The 22,339-nt window shown below is 54.4% G+C and overlaps 2 protein-coding genes across 2 annotated transcripts; one reads left to right on the top strand and one right to left on the bottom strand.

The window, feature by feature from the left end:
• The first annotated feature begins 5,188 nt into the window (after positions 1 to 5,188).
• BIK (BCL2 interacting killer) lies at positions 5,189 to 8,210 on the top strand. The gene is made up of 5 exons (XM_065887307.1): positions 5,189 to 5,331; positions 6,566 to 6,673; positions 7,007 to 7,034; positions 7,389 to 7,505; positions 8,130 to 8,210. The coding sequence occupies exons 1-5, from the start codon at positions 5,189 to 5,191 to the stop codon at positions 8,208 to 8,210; spliced, it is 477 nt and encodes a 158-aa protein (XP_065743379.1).
• Positions 8,211 to 13,339: 5,129 nt separating this feature from the next.
• MCAT (malonyl-CoA-acyl carrier protein transacylase) lies at positions 13,340 to 21,706 on the bottom strand. Its single transcript, XM_065887908.1, has 4 exons — positions 21,200 to 21,706; positions 19,940 to 20,027; positions 17,149 to 17,366; positions 13,340 to 13,922 (listed from the first exon to the last, which is right to left on the bottom strand). The coding sequence occupies exons 1-4, from the start codon at positions 21,617 to 21,619 to the stop codon at positions 13,503 to 13,505; spliced, it is 1,146 nt and encodes a 381-aa protein (XP_065743980.1). The 5' UTR covers positions 21,620 to 21,706; the 3' UTR covers positions 13,340 to 13,502.
• Positions 21,707 to 22,339: the final 633 nt, after the last annotated feature.

The following is a 22,339-nucleotide window of genomic DNA, read 5'->3' as shown; positions in this document are numbered from 1 at the left end:
ACACAGCCGTGGCAGAGCTGGGACTGGAAGCTGGGTCTGTCTTGCTGAGGTCAGGGCTTTTCCACTTGACGCTTTGAGCATTGGGTGCTCTGTAAGCCAGGGCATTGCCCTGCTCATGGAGGGGGTGGGAAGCCCCAAAGGAAAAGACTGGGGACCAGGGCTTTCCAGCTGGATCCACCCAGCAGCCACTGGCCTGGCACCCAGGACTGCATTTACCAGATGGCTCTGATGTGGTCCCAGAGGGGTCATCACCTGTTCCTGCTTTGCTGCAAGGCCTGCAGGGACAGGGGGAAGGCTGGGCTTCGGGCAACTGAGGGTCCCCCCTCCAAAGAGGGGGCAGCTGTTCCCATCTCAGTGTGTGTGTGGAAGAGACACGGCCGGTGACACTGCAGGCTGGCTGGTCCAGAGCCTGCCCTCCCTTCCAAGCCCTGCAGGCGTCCTCACGGCTGTGGGGACAGCAGTTTGCATCCGGAGCTCTGGAGGAAGACGGGTCCCCACTGCGTGTGCAGGAGGGTGTGTGTGGGCTGCAGCCTGGGTGGGTGTGCCTTCCTTTCACCAAAGAAGGGTTTTAAACTACTCATTTGCAAATATGCTGGAAAAAAATAGATGCTTGAAACCAGTCCAGGCTCCTGGATCTGCAGCTGCAGTGACCTCAGTACTTGGCTTTGTTTAGTCATTCGACAAGCATTTATCTGCTCTGTTGTGTGCCAGGAAGCAGAGATTAACAGTAAGGGCAGCTTCTTTTTACTTTTTTTTTTGGCCACACCATGTGGCTTGCGGTATCTTCGTTCCCCCACCAGGGATCGAACCCGGGCCCCCTGCAGTGGAAGCTCAGGAGTCCTAACCACTGGACCTCCAGGGAAGTCCCAGCTTCTGTTTGTCCCCCGTGAAATGGCTATTGCTAGCGTCCTCATTGAGGAGTGAGTAAGCTTGGCACAGAGGTTGACTTACCCAAGGACACCCAGCAGGGACCAACAGGGATGTCAAAAGGAGACTGAGGATGGCCAGTGGCACTGCCCAGGCAAAGACTAGAGGCTTGGCACGTCTGGGCATGTGCCCTGTAGTGTGGTGGGAACCAGGTCCAGGATTGGGGTGGCAGGGCTAAGGCAACCAGGGGGAGAAGAGGGCCCTGGTAATGGTGTAGCATGTCTCCCGAGGGGACTGGGGAGCTAAGAGGGGGTGGCAGGGTCAGATTTGAGGCTGCTGAGTGGAGATCAGATTGGAGACCCCAGCAGGAGCAGGGCCAGACAGGAGGGACTGGCCCTGGGCCTCCACTGGGGTGATGCGGTAGCTGGGAGGGACCAGAGATGGCAGGCTGCCATAGGGACCCTGCCCCCAGCCCTCTGGCCACACTGTTCTCTCGCTCGGATCTAGAGGCCCAAGGACAGCCTAGGCCTGACTGCTGATTCTCCTCCATTGATACCAGCCAGAACCTTTGCATTGGCTAGAAGCAAGAGGGCAGAGGACTTGGATTCAACCTTCACTTCTCTGACTTAGATACGGGATTAAGTGGGGAGCATTTTAGAGTTAATCCATGTACAGGGAGGGCTTAAATCACTGCCTGACCATAGTAGATACCCAGACACGAGCCAGAATTATAAGACAATTAGTGCTTGTTCTTGCCTGGAAGAGGAACCCTATTATCTTGGGACCATTATCCCCATTTAACAGATAAGGAAATTGAGGGTCTGGCCCAAGATCTCACCGCAAGTGAGTGGGTGCGTTAGGACGTTAACCCAAGATTCCCCCACCTGTCTTGGAGCATCCGTGCAGGGCTCAGATGATGAGCAAGGGGAGAAGAGAGTCTGGTGTCTTTGTTCTCTTCCCAGGCCAGCCCAAGAGAGGTCCGGAGGGGTCTGGGGACCCCCCTGAAGGTGCAGACGCGGGTCCTGCCCCCAAACAGTTCAGGCTGGTTGGGGGGGCACCACTCCGTCGCTTAGCCATCCGTGGAGCTGGTCAGACACAGCTGGCCTCACCCCCAGCCTGGCCAAGCTGCCAGTAGCCCCTGTCCCTGGTCAGGCACCTGCCTGGTAGGGCCCCTCATCCCATTTGGTACACAAGGTGCCCAGGGATTCTAGGCATGTCTACTGGGGACGAGGGATATTGAGACGGTGGGTCAAGGTGAGGTTCAGGCCATGTGCCCAGTGAAGTTCCCTTGTGACCCCTTGGGAAGGGTGTCTACGGGACCATAAGCCATCCCTGGGAAGAGAAGAGCCCTGTGCTCAGGGGGCTGGGGAGGGGGTGGAGGGGTGAGGGATCAGGAAGACTGATGCAAATGACATCAGTCTCCCTGATGGGGCAGCTTTCCCTGGAAAATAGCCATTTGCATAGACACCCTGGGGCCTGGGGCCTGAGGGCAGCAAGAGCTCCTGGTCCCAATTCCTGAAATGCCAGCCTAACACAAGGTCAAGTTCACAGGGCTTACAACCTGTGCAGTGTTAAAACCTGTCTCCATTTATCTGGGTCTTTTAAGTCCGTTAATGGAATTTAAAATTTTTGTCCATAAAGATTTTAAGCATCCTTTCTTAAATTCATTCCTGATCAAAACCCTTATATTTCTGTAGATGTATTTATTGTCTATAATATTTTCTAGCTGCCTTGTAGGAATGCTGTTTTTTGTATGTTGATCTAGCTTAAGACTCATTTACAGTTTTCTTAAGGTAAACCTAACTTAATTGAGCCCACCCCGCCCCAAAGTGGTGTCCATGCACCGCCCCAACCCCGCGGGGGTCCGGGGCCTGGGAGTAGGATTTGTGACCTTGGTTCAGCCTCCCCTAATCAAAAGGGGAAGGGATGAAAGTCACCCCTGGCTACAGAAGTGGCTTCAAACCATACTAGTTTTGTCGTCTTACTTTTTCCTCAAGGATGGCCGGTGGATCTAGATTCACCTCATGGCTTTTCGCCGATACCCAGCAGTCTCTAGAACAAATGTGTGAAGATTTAGGCACCCAGAGTGGTACCTCTGCTGGGTGTGGGGTCTTAGGAAAGTCCCCGTGACCCTCCCTGCTGGTTTGGGGGAGTCGCTGGGTCAGGCCTGCTCTTAACACTTTGCCTGCAGGTGCCCTCAGCAGGTGGCAGCACCCTTCCCCCAACCCTGCCCGGGGCCACCCTCCCTCCACCCACCAGATCTGACCTGACAGCTCCTTTCAGCCTACAGGGGAAGGGGCTGTCCTGACAGTTGCGGGTGGCATATGTCAGGCCGGGGCTCTTTTGTGGCCTTTGTGGCTGTGTTTACACGTCTGATCTCTCCAGCCCCAGCGGACCTGCCTTTCACACTGAGCTTGCATCTGGAACAGATGTAAAACTGTTTCCCTCTCAGGAAACTGAAACAACCATCTCTCTTTGATACAAATTCTGGGCATTTATTCTCTCTGGAACAATGCTGTCCTTATGTGGTTTTCTTTCTCAAAGGCCAGAGTGCCCCAGACCCCCCAAATACCTGTCTGCGCCCTTGATGACATCATGTCCATCTCTGCATGCAGTTTGGATGCATTGTGGAGAATAACTTGTCCAGACTTGCCCCGAGACACCTGGAGGACCCAGGAACCTTAACCTGTGTGCCCACAAGCCCCTGCCCTGTCTTTCTTTGCATTTCCAGCCGTCACCCTTTAATGCTGAAAGCACGTGGTAAGCGCACGCATGCTTGTTTAGCTCCGTGTCTCTGTGCCCGTGCACGTCCTGCCTGTAGTCCACTTCAGGGATGAACACTGGTCCACTCTGGCCTGGGGAGCAGGAGACTTGGGTGTAAGCCAATTAGTTATTAATACAATTAATTTTTTTTTGGCCGTGCCCCGCGGCACGTGGGATCTTAGTTCCCTGACCAGGGATCGAACCCGTGCTCCCTGCAGTGGAAGCGGGGAGTCCTAACCACTGGACTGCCAGGGAATTCCCTACAATTTATTATAAGAATAATGGACTGAAGTACAGAGGTCATAACAGTGCCTGTTCCCCCCGTGTTCCAGGCTCTGCTCAAAGTACTTAAAGGAGATTCCTTCATTCCCCAACAGCCCAGTGGGGGGGGGGGTACCTTACAGATGAGAAAACTGTGACATCACACAGCTGCTGAGTGGAAGAGCTGGGATTTGAACTCAGGCCCTTTGGTTCTTCATTCACTATATTCCGGACTGAAGGCTGTTTGATACAGTGTGGGGTAAATTCTGGTGAACACGGTCACAGGCCTCACCAGCCATCACAAGCGATGATGTGAACATGTAAACACAGCTGCCCAGGCCGTGTCTGTTCCCTTTCAGCCCCCATGTCAGACTTCTGAGACCTCATTGACCAGAACTGGGTTACATGCCCACCACTAGCTGCAAGGCGTGCCGGGAAACTGAGAACAGGAGTGTCAGACTGCCTTAGATGAACACAGATCAGGGCCACCCCAAAAACTAGTTCTATTAGCAGGGAGCCAGGGGAGTGGAGAGGTGAGACATCAAGCGAAGAAAGGAGGTTATAAAATACTATGTAAGGAGTGATCCCATTTTTTTTTTTAGGTTCTCATTAGTTATCTACTTTATACACAGCAGTAGTATATATATGTCAATCCCAATCTCCCAATTCGTCCCCCCCCCGCCCCGCTCCCTGCCCCAGGAGTGATCCCATTTTTGAAAATGTGTGTGCTGTGAATGTGTTTAGAAACTGGCAGTATCCCTCTGGGAGTTGGGATTGTGGGTGACTTTTCCTCGTGTAGCTTGCATTTGCTTTTTCTGCTCGAGGGGCGTAGCAATTGGAACCTGGCAGAACCCAACGAATTGGCTCTCCTGCTGGAGCCCAGCCTTAGGCCACTGTGACACCAAACACTTGGGTTTTTTAGTCTGACTACAGGCCTCTTGGGGGCCAGTATTAGAAACATACGTTTGTAGTCTGATTTGCTCTTTTTTTTTTTTGGCCGTGCCCCACGGCTTTCCGGATCTTAGTTCCCCGACCAAGTCCTAACCACTGGACCGCCAGGGAATTCCCTGATTCTCTTTTCGCAAAAAAAAAAAGAGAAAAAGGCAAGGGCGCTTATGAGTCTTCTCCAAATCCCTGAGGGGTGTATGACAGAACAGAGAGGCACGGTGACTTGCCCAGAGGCACACAGCAAGCATACACAGCAGGATTCATGCCGGGGAAGCTAGGGTAGAGGTAAGGTGACTAGTGAGTGACACCCCAAAGCATCCAGTCTACTTCTTTTTTCTCCAGAGAAGAAATGTATCAAGCAAGACCCCTCTCTAGGAACCTCTTTTTGTACACCTTCCTGCAAAACCATGGCCCTGGCTTCCTGGATGACCAAGGTGAGGGGCTACCCGGCGTGACCAATATCTTGGAGTTCCACCCTGTCTCCCCCTACAGGTAGGTCCCAATTGCCTCTGGGCCCCGCCCACCCCCATTCCTGGTCAGTGACCGTGGCCGGGTGGTTAGCAGAGTCTTCTGGGTTCTCCAGACAGGGCTGCAGAGTGGAAATTCCCCGGGCGTGGTCACGCAGGCAGGTGCCCTGGGCGAGGCAGCTGTGCTCTGACAGCAGCTCACAGAGGGGCCCCTCAGAGCACCCAGCATATTCATAGTCCCAGGATGGCACTGGCCATCAAAATGACTCAAGCTTGTGGCCTTAAGACAGGGTGCCTCCTGGCCCTCAGGACCACAGTCACCTCAAGGCCTCTTAAGAGATGGATTCAGTTTTAGAAAGTCAGAAGGAGGCCACTTCAGATGCAGACCTGACCCAGTTGTCAGGGCAGCCAGGAAGAGATTTTCCCAGCATCAGCACCAGGGTTCTGGATGCTTCCCCCTGCTTTAGGCCTCAGGAATCACTTAGCCGTTAGGTCCTGGACTTGGGGTTTGGGACTGGTCGGGACTTTAGGGCTGGAGGGACCTGAAAATCTGCCACCTGCCCTTCCACGCTGCATCTGTAGATGGAGCCCGGGGCAGTGTTGCCTGACTTGAACCCAACCCACTGCCTGATTGCCGGCCAGCCCTCCCTAGCAAACCCTTACCCCAGACTGGGCAGATGGCCAAGGCTAGGCTGGGAGGGGCTCAGCGTCCTGGGAATTCCCAGCCAAGTCACCGGGATGGAATGTGGGCAGCCCGCTGAGAGCAGAGCTGAAGCTGGCCCAGGTGCCCGGTGGGCGTATGCACGGCCCCGTTTCCATCAGGGACTCATTCAGTGAGAATGGGGGGCCTAGACAGGGGCCAGGTAGCCCCCCCTTTCTGAGAAGGGGTGGTGCCATCAGAGGTAATCTCGGGATTGGGGTCCAGGGGACATGTGCCAGGGTCCCTCCCAGGGTTCTCTGGGGCACTCAGTCATCCTGGGAGGGGAAAGGGAAGCTGACTGCTGTCACAGGCTCTCAGTGTCTCCCTGCACTCCCACAAGGGGAGGGCGGTGGGCACAGGCTTCTCCTGGGCAGCCCTCTCCCCGGGGTCTAGGACTTGCACTCCAGGGGAGGGGACCCCACGGGCTTCTTCTGAAGCAAAGTGGGAGCCAGAGGAGGGGTGTGTGAAGGTTCCCTGCCCCCGAACCTCGCGACGAACCTGTCGGTCTGGGGCTGTGGGTCACCAGCGCAACAGCTAGCTCCCTGTGGCCTCCCTGCAGTGACGGCCCCCATTACTTGGCCATGCAGCTGGCCTCCATTGCTGACGAGATGGAGCTGAGGCTGCTGCTACCCCAGTTCGTCGAGCCCATCCGGATGACCGTGTACAGGTGACGAGCCCCTGCCCGGCCCAGGACCCCCACAGACCAGGGCTGGCCCCCGGCGGCTCCGCTCCTGGGCAGCCCTGAAGCCCGCAGCTCCCTCTTCCCCCGCTGGGTCCCCAGCTCCTGGAGCTGGCCTGGGCCACAGACCCCGGCGCCTTTCTGTCCTCCCCTCATCGAGCCGAGGTAGCCCCTTTCCAGCAGAGCCTGGACTTAAAATGACAGGAATTGCCGAGTGAGCCAAGACGGAGCTCTGTGCCCAGCCGTGTGGGCGGAGCCTTCTGCATGGGACGGGCTCTCGCGTGAGGACTCAGCTTCCGGGAATTGCCGGCTTCCTTGCAGGTTCTCGGAACCTCACAGAATTGCCCAGGTGGGGACGGAGAGACCCTACCACAAAAGACCGGGATGCAAGCTGACACGGTCCCTTGGTCTCCGGGGAGGCAGCCTTCCTCTGAGGAGCCCGGGCCTCTCAGAACACGGCTCCTCCTCTCCTGGACCTGCCTCTGGGCCGGTGGGCAGCGGGGCGTTGCCCTGGGTCCGGCTCTGGGACGCAAGTCCAGACCCCTAGCAGGATGACTACGGGACCACAAACAGCCCACGGAGGGAGGCCTCTCATTGGTGGAGGCGCCCAGGGAAGGGGGATAGGGTGACAGTTGTCACCTACAGCCAAGGCCGTCTCCGCCCCTGTTCCTGCGTAATGGCCCTGCCCCCCTTTGTCTTACAGCTTGTTTTTCCCTACAGCCACATAGGACTGAGGGACGTTCTTAGAAGTTTTATGGTGGCTTTCACTAACCTCAGGGAGAACAGAAGCCTCTGGAGCTTCCTGACCCTCAGGGACAGGGTAAGCCTTGATTCCATGACCTTGACTTACATTCCTGCCAGTGGTGCCAGCTGCAGAGCAGCTGCCCCGCGGGGCATACCCTCTCTGGATGCCACAGTCCGCACCACTCCCTACTACGCGGTCCTGCCTGCTTCCCCCGTTTCTACTGCTGCCTGGTCCCAAAGGCCTCTGGGTTTGAGACTCTGGCTTGTGGACCAGATGCACGAATCCTTGCCTGCTTCCACACCTGAGCCGTGCTTCTCCCTCTGCCAGGAATCGCCTCCATGCGGCAGACTGGTGGCTCACAGCGGCTCCTTGTCCTGAGCAGCTTCCCTGACTGCTCCCCTTCCCTCCCCGCCAGCACAGCAGAACGGCCCCCACACCAGTTCCCAGCGGACAGGCAGCCCCTGGTGGGCTGGCCTCCACTCCTGCCGTGTCCTCAGGGCCACTGGCCTCTCCTACCCCTCCTGTGCCCCTCGGCTTTCTGGTCACACCTCGCCCCAGACCCCCCCCCAGTTCTGAGCTGAGCTCTCCCCCGCCCCGCCCTCGCCTGCCTTGTCCCTGCTGCGGCCACACAGCGGGTGTGTAGTGAGCAGGCCTGTTGCAGGCTGGAGGTCCTCACTCGTCCCCACCTTCATCCCGCAGGTGTCCCCCAGCCCGTGGCCCGAGCTGGCGCTGTCCCTGCTGCTGGTGGTGACGCTCAGCTGGGGGCGCCGCCTCCACTGACCCGCTGCTGGCCCGCGTGGGGTGGGGCTGGACCCCCGCCCACTCCGCCACCACCCTGGAGGTGGCCTTGTCGGTTTGGCTGGCGTTTAACTGTTTTCTATTGCCCCTTTTTTATATTTAAACTCTGAGTGCTGGGACACTGAGGTTCATACTAGTTTTTCCCTTGTTTTTGTAAGAGAAATGAATTTATTTTACCTCTGGGGTCGTTACTGGTTAATGACCTGCTCTCCTGGCCCCGGCCCGCTCTGCGGGGGCCTGTCCTGAGGAGGCGTCTCCCTCTCTGGGGTCGGTCAAATAGTGCGCAGCAGGGGGAGTGCTGGCCACACCCCCGTATCCATGATGCCCGTGGTAAAAAGAATCTGCTGGAATAGATTTCTGCGGGGTGAGGAGAGCTCAATAAAATGTTGGTTTCCAGCCAGCCTCTGGTCCTCTGCGGGGGTTTGCAGTGTGGGCTGCATTTTGCCTGTGGGGTTGGGGGAGGGCAGGGCGTGCTCCTGGCCACCTGTGCACCCGCGTGTACCACACAGCCTCCCGGCTCCTTCCTGCACCTGCAAATGCTGGTGTGTCTGGCCCAACACAAGCTGGTTCATCCCTCCTTGTCAGCCTTAGTGCCTGAAGTCTGCCATTAGGGATTATTTCCTTTGGGCTGTCAGTGCCTCCTATAACTGGGCTGCCTGCTCTCCTCACATCTGCTTATCCAGCGCTTCCTTCTGGAGCAGTGCAGTCTGTGGGGATTCTCGCAGCGGTGTGGTGAGAGGGGGCTGGGCAGGGGGCACCAGGGGCAGGATGCCAGGCCTCCCACCCTGCAGGCTCGGCCCACCCCAGACCTGGACCCAGCGCTGTTTCTAGATCTTGCCAGGCCCTTTTGCCTCTCCCCACCCCCAGTCCCCTACCTCATGCCAACCGTGGGCTGGGGTGAGCCACCTTCTTCCAGCTCCCCCACCCACATTCCTCTCCCCCAGCCCAGCACCTCCTGCAGCCTCGTCTTCCTGCCCCCTCCTGGGCCCAGGGTTGGGGAGCCTTCCCTGCCCTCCACTCAGCCCTGGAGCTGATCCAGCAGATGCAGCTGCCTCTCCTCCTTCCAGCCAGGCTGGTCAGACCCTGCCCCCACTCCAGACCCCGCAGGAGATGCATCCTGCCCACTCCCCCAGCACCTTCCAATCCTCATGACTGAAGGGACCACGCGGCTCCCAGGCCTTATGCCACAGCTCCCCAACGTCTGGCCCTTTGCAGCTTTAAGGCCTGACTTCACTCCCTTTCCTGTGTAAGGTGTCACTATGTCGGGCCCTCAGAACCTCACAGGGTGAGCCCAGAATCTCCCAATTCCCAGGCAATTGCTTGGATGCCCCATCTGTGGCAGGCTGCTTCATCTGGAAAGGTCACTTTCTATCCCAGACAAGTACCCCATCCCCACCAAGCTTATAGACCTGGAAGTGACCCCAGGCCTCACCCTGTGTGGATGTACCAACTCCAAGGCCCGGGCACCCACTGTAGAATCAGAGTGGCCAAGGATGTAGCAAGGCTAAAGCCAGAGGCACCTCTTCCAGGAAGTCCTTCCTGACCACCCAGCTTGCTCCATCCTGAGCTCTCAGGACAAACTGCCCACCCAACCATGTACCCACGTGGTTGCGGCCAGGGTTGCCTGTGGCTTCTCAAGGAGTGTGGGGCTCCTCAGGGAAGAGACAGACTGGAAACACTATATGGGGCCCCCAGGTGGCAGCTGATGCTGGCTGGGCAGTGGCCTCTCCCTGCAGGAGTCTGGGGATACATTCCCCAGGATCATCCTGTCCTGGGGTTTGCAACATTCTTCCCACCCATGGGTATCAGGAGCCCCCACTGTACTACATCAGCTCTGGGGCAGGTTCTGGGGATGTGAAGACAGCATGGGTGCCTGCCTCAGATCTCACACTCATTTTAGGGAAGGAAAAAATGCACATAAATCAGCCAAGAGTATTGTTGGATGTGTTCTGAGGGCCCCAAAGGACAGAGAAAATGATGGGGCCTGCGGTGGGTGAGAAAAGTCCTCTCTGAGGAGGGGCTGGGGGATCCGAACTGCAGTACAAAGGCCCTGGGCTGGGAGACAGGCCTGGGCATGGAGGCAGACTGGCCAGCTCGGGGCAGCGTCTGACCCACTGCGTCTCCCAGTTCACACAACCCTGGGGCCTTGCTAGCTTGCTACAGCTTTAGCTCCCACCCGGTGCTCGACCTCCTGAGCAGATGCGGTTCCCGCCATTTGGGACAGCACTTCAGTCTCATCTGCTCCAGACAAGCCCACCCGACTAGGGGGAAACTGAGGCCCAGAGGTAGGGGACTTGAGCAAGGGGACCCAGGCTTCCGTCACACCAGGGTCCTCCCACCCCAATCAGATTGGGATCCAGTCAAACCCGCTCTGGCTGCTCCACGTGGCAGTTCCCACAGTAGTGGAAAGATGCTCAGCCCTTAGGAGCTGAGAGTGGCTTCAATCTGAGTCAACGGCAGTACCAGAAAGCACTCTCCGGTCCCTAAAATGAAGAGCCAGAGGCCTGTCCCTCTCAGGCAGAGGGCAGGAGTCACCCACTGGCCTCATTATTCCTAGAGAATTGCCCCCCGACCTCCTGCAGCAGTTCTGTGGCAGGCCCCGGGGCACTGCCGCACGCAAAGTGGACACACAGACCACGGGAGGGGAGCGGTGCCCAGTTCCAGGTAGACCTGGAGAGTCAAGTGGCTGGAAGGAGAAGCAGGCCAAGGTTCTCCACGGACATGGAACCAGAGATGTGGTGGCAGGTGCGAGTCCCAACTCGGGGTGGGCTAGATCCTGCGGACCAAGGACAGCACTGGTAGCTTCCCCAAGGGCACAGGAACTGTCCAAGGTCCTGCCAAGGAACAGGATGTAGGGTTCACCATGGCCCCCAGGCCCTCACCCTAGGACTCCTCCCAAAGCTCCCTTCACAATCCCTCCCCTCTGTCACTTGTCCAGATTCAGGGTCAGCAGGGGCAGGGCAAAGGCCTGCCCACCCAACCCTCCAGGGGTCCTGAAGTAGAGATGCAGCCCTGCCCACCTGCGTCCCTGAGTTCCCTCCTACTGGGCAGCCCTTGAGGCAAAGAGCTATGTCCAGAGGAGCAGTAAGGCCTGCAGACCCGCCCTCCACCGCTCCTCCGGCTCCCTTGCGTGGGGCTGTACCCAGAGCTGCCCGCAGACCAGCCAGACACCCACAGCCTGGGCCGTGCAGGGAGCTTGCTTTCTCAGAGCTCTCAGCAAAGGGGATTCCAACAGCTTCAGCATTGTTTAAAAACAATAACAAAGTTCTCTGTGAAGGTTTGAAATTTTCTAAAACAAAGTTTGAAGAAATATAATAGTTCTTTCTTCATTATGCTCCAAAGAGCACGCAAACCCAGGCCATGCTGAAAATTGGGTTCTGTGGCAATATATGCAGTGGTTCTCAGCGTGGAAGGGCTGTGGGAACGTGTGGGCATGTTTGGGGTCACAATGCCCGGAAATGCTACTGGCATGTAATGGCTAGGGGCCAGGACAGCTGCCCACAAGCGCAGGACAGTCCCATACAATGAAGACCAGTTCTGCTCAAAGGCCGACAGGGCCCCAGTTGAGAAACACAGAACTAAAAATGAGAAACCCTTAGGAATTTGGGGTTTGAGTTCGAATCACTTTGCTGTACACCAGAAACTGATACAACACTGTAAATCAACTAGACTTCAATTAAAAAAGAGAAACCCTACCCAGGGCTTGACATGTGCCTACACAACAGCAACATTTAAAGACAAGCTCAGGGGACTTCCCTGGTGGTCCAGTGGTTAAGACTTCCCCTTCCAATGCACGGGGTGCAGGTTCAATCCCTGGTCCGGGAGCTAAGATCCCACATGCCTCAAGGCCAAAAAACCAAAGCAAAACAGAAGCAATAAAGACTTTAAAAATGGTCCACATCAAAAAAACATAAAAAAGGGCTTCCCTGGCGGCACAGTGGTTAAGAGTCTGCCTGCCAATGCAGGGGACATGGGTTCAAGCGCTGGTCCGGGAAGATCCCACGTGCCACGGAGCAACGAAGCCCGTGTGCCACAGCTACTGAGCCTGTGCTCTAGAGCCCACAAGCCACAACTACTGAGCCCGTGAGCCACAACTACTGAAGCCCGCATGCCTAGAGCCCTCACTCCACAAGAGAAGCCACCGCAGTGAGAAGCCCACGCACCGCAACGAAGAATAGCCCCCGCTCGCCGCAACTAGAGAAAGCCCACGTGCAGCAACGAAGACCCAATGCAGCCAAAATTAAAAAATAAATTTAAAAAAAATCTTAAAAAAAACCCCAAAAAACAAGCTCAGGGATTTCATTCCCAATATGGTTTTCCTACTATTGCTGGATAATGAAAAAAATCACCCAAGAAGTTTAGAATGACTCGTATTTAATATTGATATTAGGAGCAGAGAGTCTGCGCCCTGCTTCTGGTGTGGAGCAGCTGAGGACAAGCTCTGCGGGTGGGCCTGAGCCGAACCAGGCCCTGGGCACACAGCCGAACCAGGCCCTGGGCACACAGCAGGCACTCCGTGATTGCAGTCTAAAGGGATGACTCGGGGTGGGGGAGGAAACAGGGCCCTCAGCCGCCCTCCCCGCACCACTCCCGCCTTGCTAAAGGACCCTCTTCCCTACCAAGGCAGAGGCCACTCACTCCCTGGCATACAGCAGGCACTCAATACTTTCTGTGCAGTAAGTAAACAGATGGGGCCCTGGGTCTCCCAACTGTTGAGTGAAGGGGTGGACGGAATGGCTGCCAAAGCCCACTGGGTCCTAAAGCCCTTTAACCTCAGTGACAAAGGAGCTAAGGCTTTGGCTGTGTGTGGCCAGAGGATGCTGGGGCAGCAGGAGCCCATCTGCCACTGGTCAGCCTTGTGGCCATGCCACCTGCCCACGGCACCCACAGCAGCAGGCCAGGCCTTCCCAGTCCCCAGAACACACCTGCCAGCCAGGTCATTCCCGCCCCTTGTACAGAGGAGCCCCTGAGCCCCCGAGAGGCGGAGGGGCCTGCTCAAGAGGCAGGGCAGGAACTCACCAGTCTTCACAGAACCGTCACGGCTGCATCTCTCCCCGGCACTCGAACGTGTTTCAAGGGGGGAGAAATGGACTGTGTCATGTAAAGAAATACTCGTTTTCAGTGCTTTTTATGTGGCGCTCAAAGCACTCTGCCAACAATCCCTCCCGATCACTTGGAGGCGGCGGCCTGGCTGGGCTCGGCCCACTGGAGCCCCTTCGGCCTCCTCAGCCACGCGCCCTCCACGCCAAGGTCCTCGGGAGGCCCCTACAGGTTCTAGTGCAGGTCCTCGTCAGCCTCCTGCACCTCCACGTGACTGTAGGACCTCCAGGCCTGCAGGTTACAGCTCTTCAGGATGGTTCCCAGCTGCTTCCCAGGTCCTACTTCAAAAGTTCTGGGGAACTCGGTGCCTTTCTTCCTCTCATATACGGCGTGCATCGTCTGCTCCCACTTCACCGGGGAGACCACCTGCCGGACCAGCAATTTCCGGATGTGTTCTGGATGCATATATCTACTCCCACTAACGTTTGAGTGGACGGACACCAGAGGCTTCTTGATGTCAATTGCCTTTAAAACTTGTGCCAGGGGCTCCAAAGCTGGCTCCATGAGGCTGGTATGGAACCCACCGCTAACTGGCAACATCTTGGTGCGTCTGAAGTGATACTTGGAGGAATTCTTCTGGAGAAACTGCAGAGCCTGGAAGCAAAAGAAGGGAGGTTTAAGCCAACCAAATCTTAGGGGAAGAAACAGAGAGGCAGTCACCACTGGCTGATGTCGTCACAGTCCTACGTGTAGGATATGCTTATCTCGACACATCAGCACAGGTTATTTCATCCTGCACAGCTGCCAAGTCAGTGTCCCAGAAGCCCTCACTAGCCCGGTGACCCCAGACAACCTCTTTGAACTTCTTTTAGTCCATCCATAAAATGAGCACAATTTCACCTACTTCATAAGATTGCTGGGAAGTGATCAGATAGGAGGTATCTGATGAATGAAAAAGCAGTATCTAGTAAGTGTTAGTTTTCACTTAGAATTCTGCTACTCTTCATAATTTTTTTAAGCCTGTTTTCTTGTTACTCCATAACCTTCAAGATGAAAATTCACAAGATTCCAGCCTCACTTCACAATCCAAGGTCTGAAACCCCTCATCTGGGCTCCTCTAGAGAAGACAAGAGCTTGATTAAAAGGGGCCTCTGGGACTAACAGGCCCAAACTTAGAACCATTTGCAAACATCTTTAGAACAGTATATATTCTTTTTTTTTTTTTTTTTTTTGCGTTACGGGGGCCTCTCACTGTTGTGGCCTCTCCCATTGCGGAGCCCAGGCTCCAGACGCGCAGGCTCAGCAGCCATGGCTCACGGGCCCAGCCGCTCCGCGGCATGTGGGATCTTCCCGGACTGGGGCACGAACCCGTGTCCCCTGCATCGGCAGGCGGACTCTCAACCACTGCGCCACCAGGGAAGCCCTAGAACAGTATATATTCTTAAGAGACCCCGTGCCCTCGGGACACAGCCCAAGGCTTACCACCCTGACAGCCCTTCACTGGGATCCACCAAAGGCCTTCCTATGCACTAAACCGTCTGCCACGTCCCTCCAACCTGACACCATCCACGGCCTGCTCAGAAGCTGGGCCAGCTGCTCCTGACGACTCAAGGTAAGTCGTGGCAGCTGCGTGACCTCGGGCACTTTACCTGTCAGTGCCTTAGTTCCCTCACCTGTAAAATGGTGATAACAACAGTTACGTCACAGGGCTATGAAGAACTATGCTCGGTATACAAACCCTACAGAAGCGCAGCAATTACTAACTTGTTACCAAGCCCATCCATGCCCACCGGGAAAAGTACAGCAGGGTCTGGAGTTCCCTGGTGGCCTAGCGGTTAGGATTCCAGGCTTTCACTACCGTGGCCCAGGTTCAATCCCTGATTGAGGAACTGAGATCCTGCAAGCTGCGCGGCACGGCCAAAAAAAAAAAAAAATACAGCGGGGAAGCTATTTGTGCCCCGAAAGGGGAGGGATGAAAGTTTCTGGTTGGACGGTGCTCGTTCGTCCCTCTCTGTGGGCCCCGCCCCGCAGGAGCTTAGCCTGCTGCCCAGGCGCGACTGGCCTGAGGCTCATCACGTGTCACTTCCCTCTGCTGAGTGAGTCCATCTGTTCCACCCGGAGGCTGCTCAGCCACCTGAGCCTTGGGGCGAAATCCAAGTGGAGCAGAGCCCAGAGCAGCGAACTGTCATGGAGCGTGAACCATGCGTGTGGGAAGCACGGAGGGGTCTGGGCTGTCACTGCAGCAGAGTCTAGCCTGACCTGACTGACCTGGTGCTTCACACCCAATTCCACGCTCCATCCATCCCCACCTCACTGAGGGGTGCGCCCCCAGCGCCTCTCTGAACAGGAGACTCTTGGACTTCACAGCCCAAGCCCTTCCCACCACGCCTGGACACTTCTGATCACCGGCATCTACGGAGACAGCTACTCGGTGGCACTTCTGCACCACTGCCATGGTCTCTAAGTGCTTTCCATGGGAAGTCTCTGGATTCATCCAACTCAAGTCCCAGGTCAGGGCCACAGGAGTCAAGGACACAGCCTCAGGGTCCAGAGGCTCCTGTGGCTGGCTCTCAGGCCAGGCATGGGTCTAACAAAGGGCAAGGAGTTTTTTCACATCCACTGTTGGAAAGGGACTCACCTGCTCAGGGGACCCTGCCCGCACCTAAGCTCTTTGCTGTAGCACTTCCAACAGCACCAAAGGCCAAACCTGGGAATCCCAGGAATCGCCACCTGCACTGGATGCCCACCTGTCTGGGAGCCTGGGAGACTCCTGCCTTGACTGGGGGGCCCCTCCTGGCCCACTTATGGGCTTCCTTCCAAGGCTATTAATGGGAATAAGCAACCAGCTCCGTGATTCGCTTGGGGCCACCGTAGCTGGTCTTCGCGTCATCTCAGAACTGCCCCAGAGGCTCGCACTGATTCAGAGGAGATACGTAAGGACACCTGCGTACTGGCAAGGCCTCAACAGGGAGATGAGCCAGCATGGTCAAGTGGAGGGTGGAGGGAACCTGAACTTCAGAGGCACATGGACAGGAGCTCTCACCTTGCCTCCACCACCACTAAGCACTTGGCTCTCAGTGCCTCAGCTTCCCGCTGTAGAGCTCCCGTCCACAGAGCGCAGGACCAGATGGAGGACCGGAGGAGACAAGACGGGGAAGCACCCATCCGGCCTGCACTCAACACTCCCCAGCCAGGCACACGGTACAGAACTGCCCCTTCCGTCGGGCGCTCCTGTCTGCCTGGGATGCCCCTGCTCTTGGCAACCTCATCCTCCAGGCACCGCCTCCTGGCAACCTGGTAGTCAGCCCGACCCTTACTGTGCCCTGAAACCTGGAGTCATCCGTTCACAGCCAGCCTTCCTTTGACAGCAGGAACCCCGGCTGATCCGTCCGTGTGTCCTCAGTGCTTGCCACACAGGAGCTGCCCGAGAAAGGATGTCTGGGGCAGCAGTGAGTGGAAGGATGGACAGAAGGAAAGGCTGCAAAAACAGACACCTAAGAAAATGGAGAGCAGGGCAGAGTAACCCAGCAGGAAACAGCTTCTCTCTCCAAAGAAGCAACTGGATCAGAGGCTGTGGGAAGCCCAGAACGTATCACAGGAAGGCCCTGGAGATTATCTGGCCCAGCCCCTTTACTTTCCACGTGGGCTGGAAATTTGCCCAAGGTCTGTACGTGGTGGAGCGGAGACAGTACCCCAGCCTCCTGCCTCTCCCTGCAGTGCTCGCTCCACCACACACACCCCTGGCCCCCAGATGCCTCCCAAGGACCAGGGCTGGGCAGAGCACCTGTTACACTCTGTGCGCTCCCAGGTGTGGAATAATTCCAACCTTCTGGACTGGACTGGACGGGGGTCTAGGAAGGTTGCTCCCGTGAACACCCACCTCCAGGTGTCCTGAGATCACCCTGCAGTCGGGAAAGAGGTAGCTGGACACCTCGCACACGGGGTTCTCTATGCCCAAAGTCCTGCAGTGCTCCTGGGCCTCCAGACAGGCAAAGGTGAACTTGGACTGAGGCTGGCCGACGACGGACAACATCCCACTGGGGACAGCTTCCGAGGCTTCCTGCATGGCCTCAGCTCGGATTTTCACTGCATACAAACCTACCCAGAGAGAAGTGCATTTAGAAAAATCAAGGCACGTAATGGAGAAGAGAAACCCAGACCCAAAAAACAAAGCACAAATTCCACACTGTGTGCTGGAGACACTGATATGGGTATCCATCACCAGTCTACAAGCCGCAGTTCTACGTATCTGAAAGCATACATATATGGTACCACCATCATCAAAAGGCAGGGTGCTGTCCCTGGCACAACCTCAGTGTCCACTGACAGATGGATAAAGAAGACGTGGTACATATATATGATGGAATATTAGTCTAAAAAAGAATGGAATAATGCCACTTGCAGCAACATGGCTGGACCTAGAGATTAGCATACTAAGTGAAGTTAGAAAGACAAATACCATGTATCACTTATATGTGGAATCTAAAATACGACACAAACGAATATATCTACGAAACAGAAACAGACTGAGACATAGAGAACAGACTCGTGGCTGCCAAGGGGGAGGGGACGTGGGGGAGGGAAGGATTGGGAGTTGGGGATTAGCACATGCAAACTATTACATACAGGATAGATAAACAACAAGGTCCTACTGTAGAGCACAAGGATATACATCCAATATCCTGTGATAAACCATAATGGAAAAGAATGTGAAAAAGCACATATGTATAACTGAATCACTTTTCTGTACAGCAGAAATTAGCACAACATTGTAAATCAACTATACTTCAATAAAATTTAAAAACAAAACAAAAAAGAATGGACTGCAATTACTGGACAGCTATCATCCTGGTCCTGGGCCAGACCAAGGAGCGGTTAAGGGACCGATCCAGGGTTTGACGGGACAACAAAGTCTGAGGAACAAACCCTGCACCCTTTCTCTCTAACACACCTTCGTTCACCCGGCACCGTATTATGTCTGTACTGGACTTTTAGCCCTTACACAAGCAGAACTGTGGAGCAAATACATTAAAAGCCTGTGTTAACAGGCAGGAGAGAACCCACAGGAACGTGGAAACCCTCCCAGGCAGGCATTAAATAACTATGCAAATTGTCAAGTGAAAAAACACAGAATGTCAATAATCCTGCAAATTACATATACATAAAACTGTATTTGTATAAAACAGTTTTATTAGGATGTGGAAATATGAAAATTTTTTTCCACTTCCTTGATAATGCTTCCTTCCTATAATGCTTTTTTAAAAAACAATGAGGTGAATTTCACATAAAATATAACCAGTTTCAAGTGTATAATTCAGTGGTATTTGTTTTGTTCATGTTGTACAACCACCAGCTCTAGTTTCAAAACTTTCCATCAGCCCATAAAACACCTCATTTCACCTCCCCTCCATCCCCGGTAACCTCTAATCTGTTGTCTCTCTGGATTTATGCCTTCTGGACATTTCATATAAAAATATGTGATTTTTGTGTCTGGCTTCTTTCACTTAGCACATTTTTGATGTTCATCCACACTGCAACATAAGTATTTCATTTCTTTTTATGGCTGAATAATATTCCACTGGATGGATCTACTACAATTTGTTTATCCATTCATCTGATTATGGACATTTGGATCATTTCCACCTTTGGCTATTATGACTAATGCTGCTGTTATAAACATCTGTGTACAAGTTTTTTCTGTGTGGACATGTTTTCATTTCTTAGGTATAGACCTGTGAGTAGAACTACTGGGTCACATGGTAATTCTATGCTTAACTTGAGGAACCACCAAATTGTTTTCCACAATGGCTGCACCACTTTACATTTCACCAACAGTGTGTGAGGTTCCTACATCCTTGCCAACACTTATTATTTTCCTCTTTTGTTTTTTAAATTAAAGCCACCCCAGTGGGTATGAAGTGGTACCCCACTGAGGTTTTGATTTGCATTTCCCTAATGATTGGTGATGTTGCACATCTTTTCATGTGCTTATTGGTCCTTCGTATATCTTCTTTGGAGAAATGTCTATTCAAGTCCTTTGTATGTAGCTATAAGCAAAAATGTTTACATGTTTATACACAAAAATCTTAAAAAGTGGAACTGATATGGCTCAAGATCAAACACTGATTTATTCTTTTTCACTTAATGAGAATCTACTGATGATCTACCACACGACAGGCACTGGAGGTACACGAGTGGACTAAATGCACGTAAGTAGTGGGAGACACTAAAGCAAGAAGATTTCACAAGACTACAGGAAGAAAGAAATTCCCTGATGAATCCTTCAAGCTTAAAAGGGAATCAAGGTGAAGTCTGGTCCTCAGGTCCCATTGTCACCCCCACCCATGGCTCTCTTCTCTATTACCCCTGAGTAGGTCCAGAATTATTTTTGGTAGTGCCCCTTGTCCTCAGTAAGCCCAGCAAGACAATACCCCATGCATAAAACCGAACCTTGGGACTTTCCTGGTGTTCCAATGGTTAAGAATCCGCCTTCCAATGCAGGGACGTGCGTTCGATCCCTAGTCACGGAACTAAGATCCCACATGCCACAGGGCAACTAAGCCCATGCGCTCCGCAATGAAAAGATCCCCCATGCCACGACTAAGACTCAATGTAGCCAAATAAATAAATATTAAAAAACACAAAAAAACCCCAAACCTCTTCCTATGTACCTTCACAAAATTCCATGGCTCCAGCAAACACTAGGGCTGCAAATTCTCCCACACTGAATCCTGCAGCAGCAACACAGTTCTCAATAACCTGCAGCGACACATGCAGAAGAACATGAGGCCAAGTTCTCAGGCGAGTTCAGTCCGGGGCTCTGCACTTGCAAGCTGACAGGGGTTCAGTAGTTGAGTGAGCCAGGTTCTGCTGGCCTGGTGCTCCAGCCAGAAGACAACACACAGAAGTGGCCTTGACTATCACTGATCCAGCCCTTTACTGATGAGGAACTTTAACTGGCAAGTCAAGTTAAAGCCTACTGGCGGACTCCTTGGTTGAGCTGTGATGCCAACCCAGGGCTCTGGATTCTCTTGCTTCTGCCCTAGTGCTGCCCCTCAGGCTGATGGAGACAGAGGACGCTAAGTACAGAAGTTAAGAGCATGACCTTCAGAATCACCTCTGGATTTGATTTTTAGCCTGGGAGAGTTCCCTAACGTCTGCCCCTCAGTTATCTCATCTGTGAAATGGGGAGAGCAGCAGGACCGACCTCACAGGGCTGCTGAGAGAATTACATGGAGATAACACCCCTAAATCGCTCAGCACAGACCTGGCCCAGGACAGGCACTGGATGAATGTTATTATCATGACTCGACATGACCACTTAAACTAATTCCTTTAATATCTCTGAGTCTTCTTTCCTTACCCACTCAGTGACAGTACTTACCTCACAAGGCTGTTGTGATGATGAAATGGGGGTAAAGTACGAGCTTAACATTTACTGTTGTGATAATAAATATTAATAGCAATCATTTCACAACTTCAAGTGAACTGATACTTTCAGATATCACCTTCTCAATGACCCTTCCTTTAAGGGTGAAGCTTAATCATGCTAAAATCATTTAGTAATTAATTAAATGATTAAGGATCATTTAAAATCGCAACCCAGCCCTCCACTCCCCGGCCCCTCTCCCTGATCTATTCTTCTTTCTGAAACACTTATCTTTAACACACTACGTAATTTACATAGCACATTTATTCTCTATTATCTATCTTCTTGCCCTAACATGCAAGCTCCCCAGGCGCAGGGATCCTTGTTTTGTTTGTTGTAGGCTGTATCCACTGGGCCTACAACAGTGCCCGGCACGGTGGGAACTCAGTAAGGATCTGCCGAACAGATCAGACGTTGGAGCACGCCGGCCTGGCAGGCTGGAGCTGTGAGAGCTCGGGCGGAGCCCATTCTCCCCGGCCTGCAACAGGGCCTCGGGCCTCACCGCGGGCTGCAGGTGATGCAGTTTCTCGACGGCGGCCAGCGAAGCCACGAAGACGGCGGGCTGGCAGTGCACTGTGCGGTCCAGGGCCTCCTGCGGCCCATGCAGGCTCAGCTCCAGCAAGTCGTAGCCCAGCACGCGGTGGGCGGCGGCGTAGAGCTCGCGGACGCGCGGGTAGCGGAGCAGACCGCGGCCCATGCCCACCACCTGGCTGCCCTGGCCGGGGAAGAGCAGCACCGAGCACTGGCCCGGCAACCGCCGCACCGAGGCCTCCCGGGGCCCTTCCTCCGCCGCTGTCGCATCTCGCAGCAGCTCCTCCACGTCCACCGCGCCCGAGGGAGGCAGCAGGAAGCTCGAGGCGCTGCTCCTGCACCTCACGCCCCGGCCCAACGCCCACGCAGCCCGCGCTACCCGGACGTTCATGCTGAGGACAAGGCCCCACGCGCGTTACCAGGGCGACCGAGGCCCGACTGCGGCGGCGCGGTGCAGCGCGGCGCGGTCCTTGACGCATTTCCTGCCGGCGGGCAGAGGCACCGCTGGGCGGGAAGAAAGGTTCCGCTGTTACAGCTTCCGTCCCTGCTCTGAAACTGTCGGCTGCGCGCCGGGTGATCCACACGCTTACCTAAACCTCCGCAGGAAAAAATAAAACACGACACCACACCACAGTGAGCCCTCAAACATATTTATTAAGTAAACAACCCAATGCAATGTAATATTCAACCTAGCATGGAAAAAGTACTTGAAACGCTTCCACATTCTTTCTTGCATCTGATTTTCCCAGCGCTGTCCTTTTATGTTTCCTACAAACCAGACACGGTGCCAGGCCCAAAATAATCGTCCAATTAATACTTGTCCTATTGAACAAAGCCCTAGATATATTTCAGACAGTCTGTTTAATTCCTCACAGCAACGCTGTGACGAATAGGTGCTATTATTATCCTCAGTTTACACATGAGTAGACAAGGGCTCAAAGACAGGTGGTTAGTGATAAAAGGAGGACTGGAAATTGGGGGTGCAAGGCTGGGTCAGAGAGAGTCTAATTCTGACCTCATCTCTAACTACACCCCTTTACGCCCCCTGCTCCTCTTTCATTCCCTGCCAGCCTCTTCTAAGGAGCGCAGGACACACACACACACACGCGCT

This window comes from Phocoena phocoena, chromosome 11 (genome assembly GCF_963924675.1).
Source record: "Phocoena phocoena chromosome 11, mPhoPho1.1, whole genome shotgun sequence".
Classification (NCBI taxonomy): Eukaryota; Metazoa; Chordata; class Mammalia; order Artiodactyla; family Phocoenidae; genus Phocoena; species Phocoena phocoena.
This window is presented reverse-complemented; position numbering and strand designations above follow the sequence as displayed.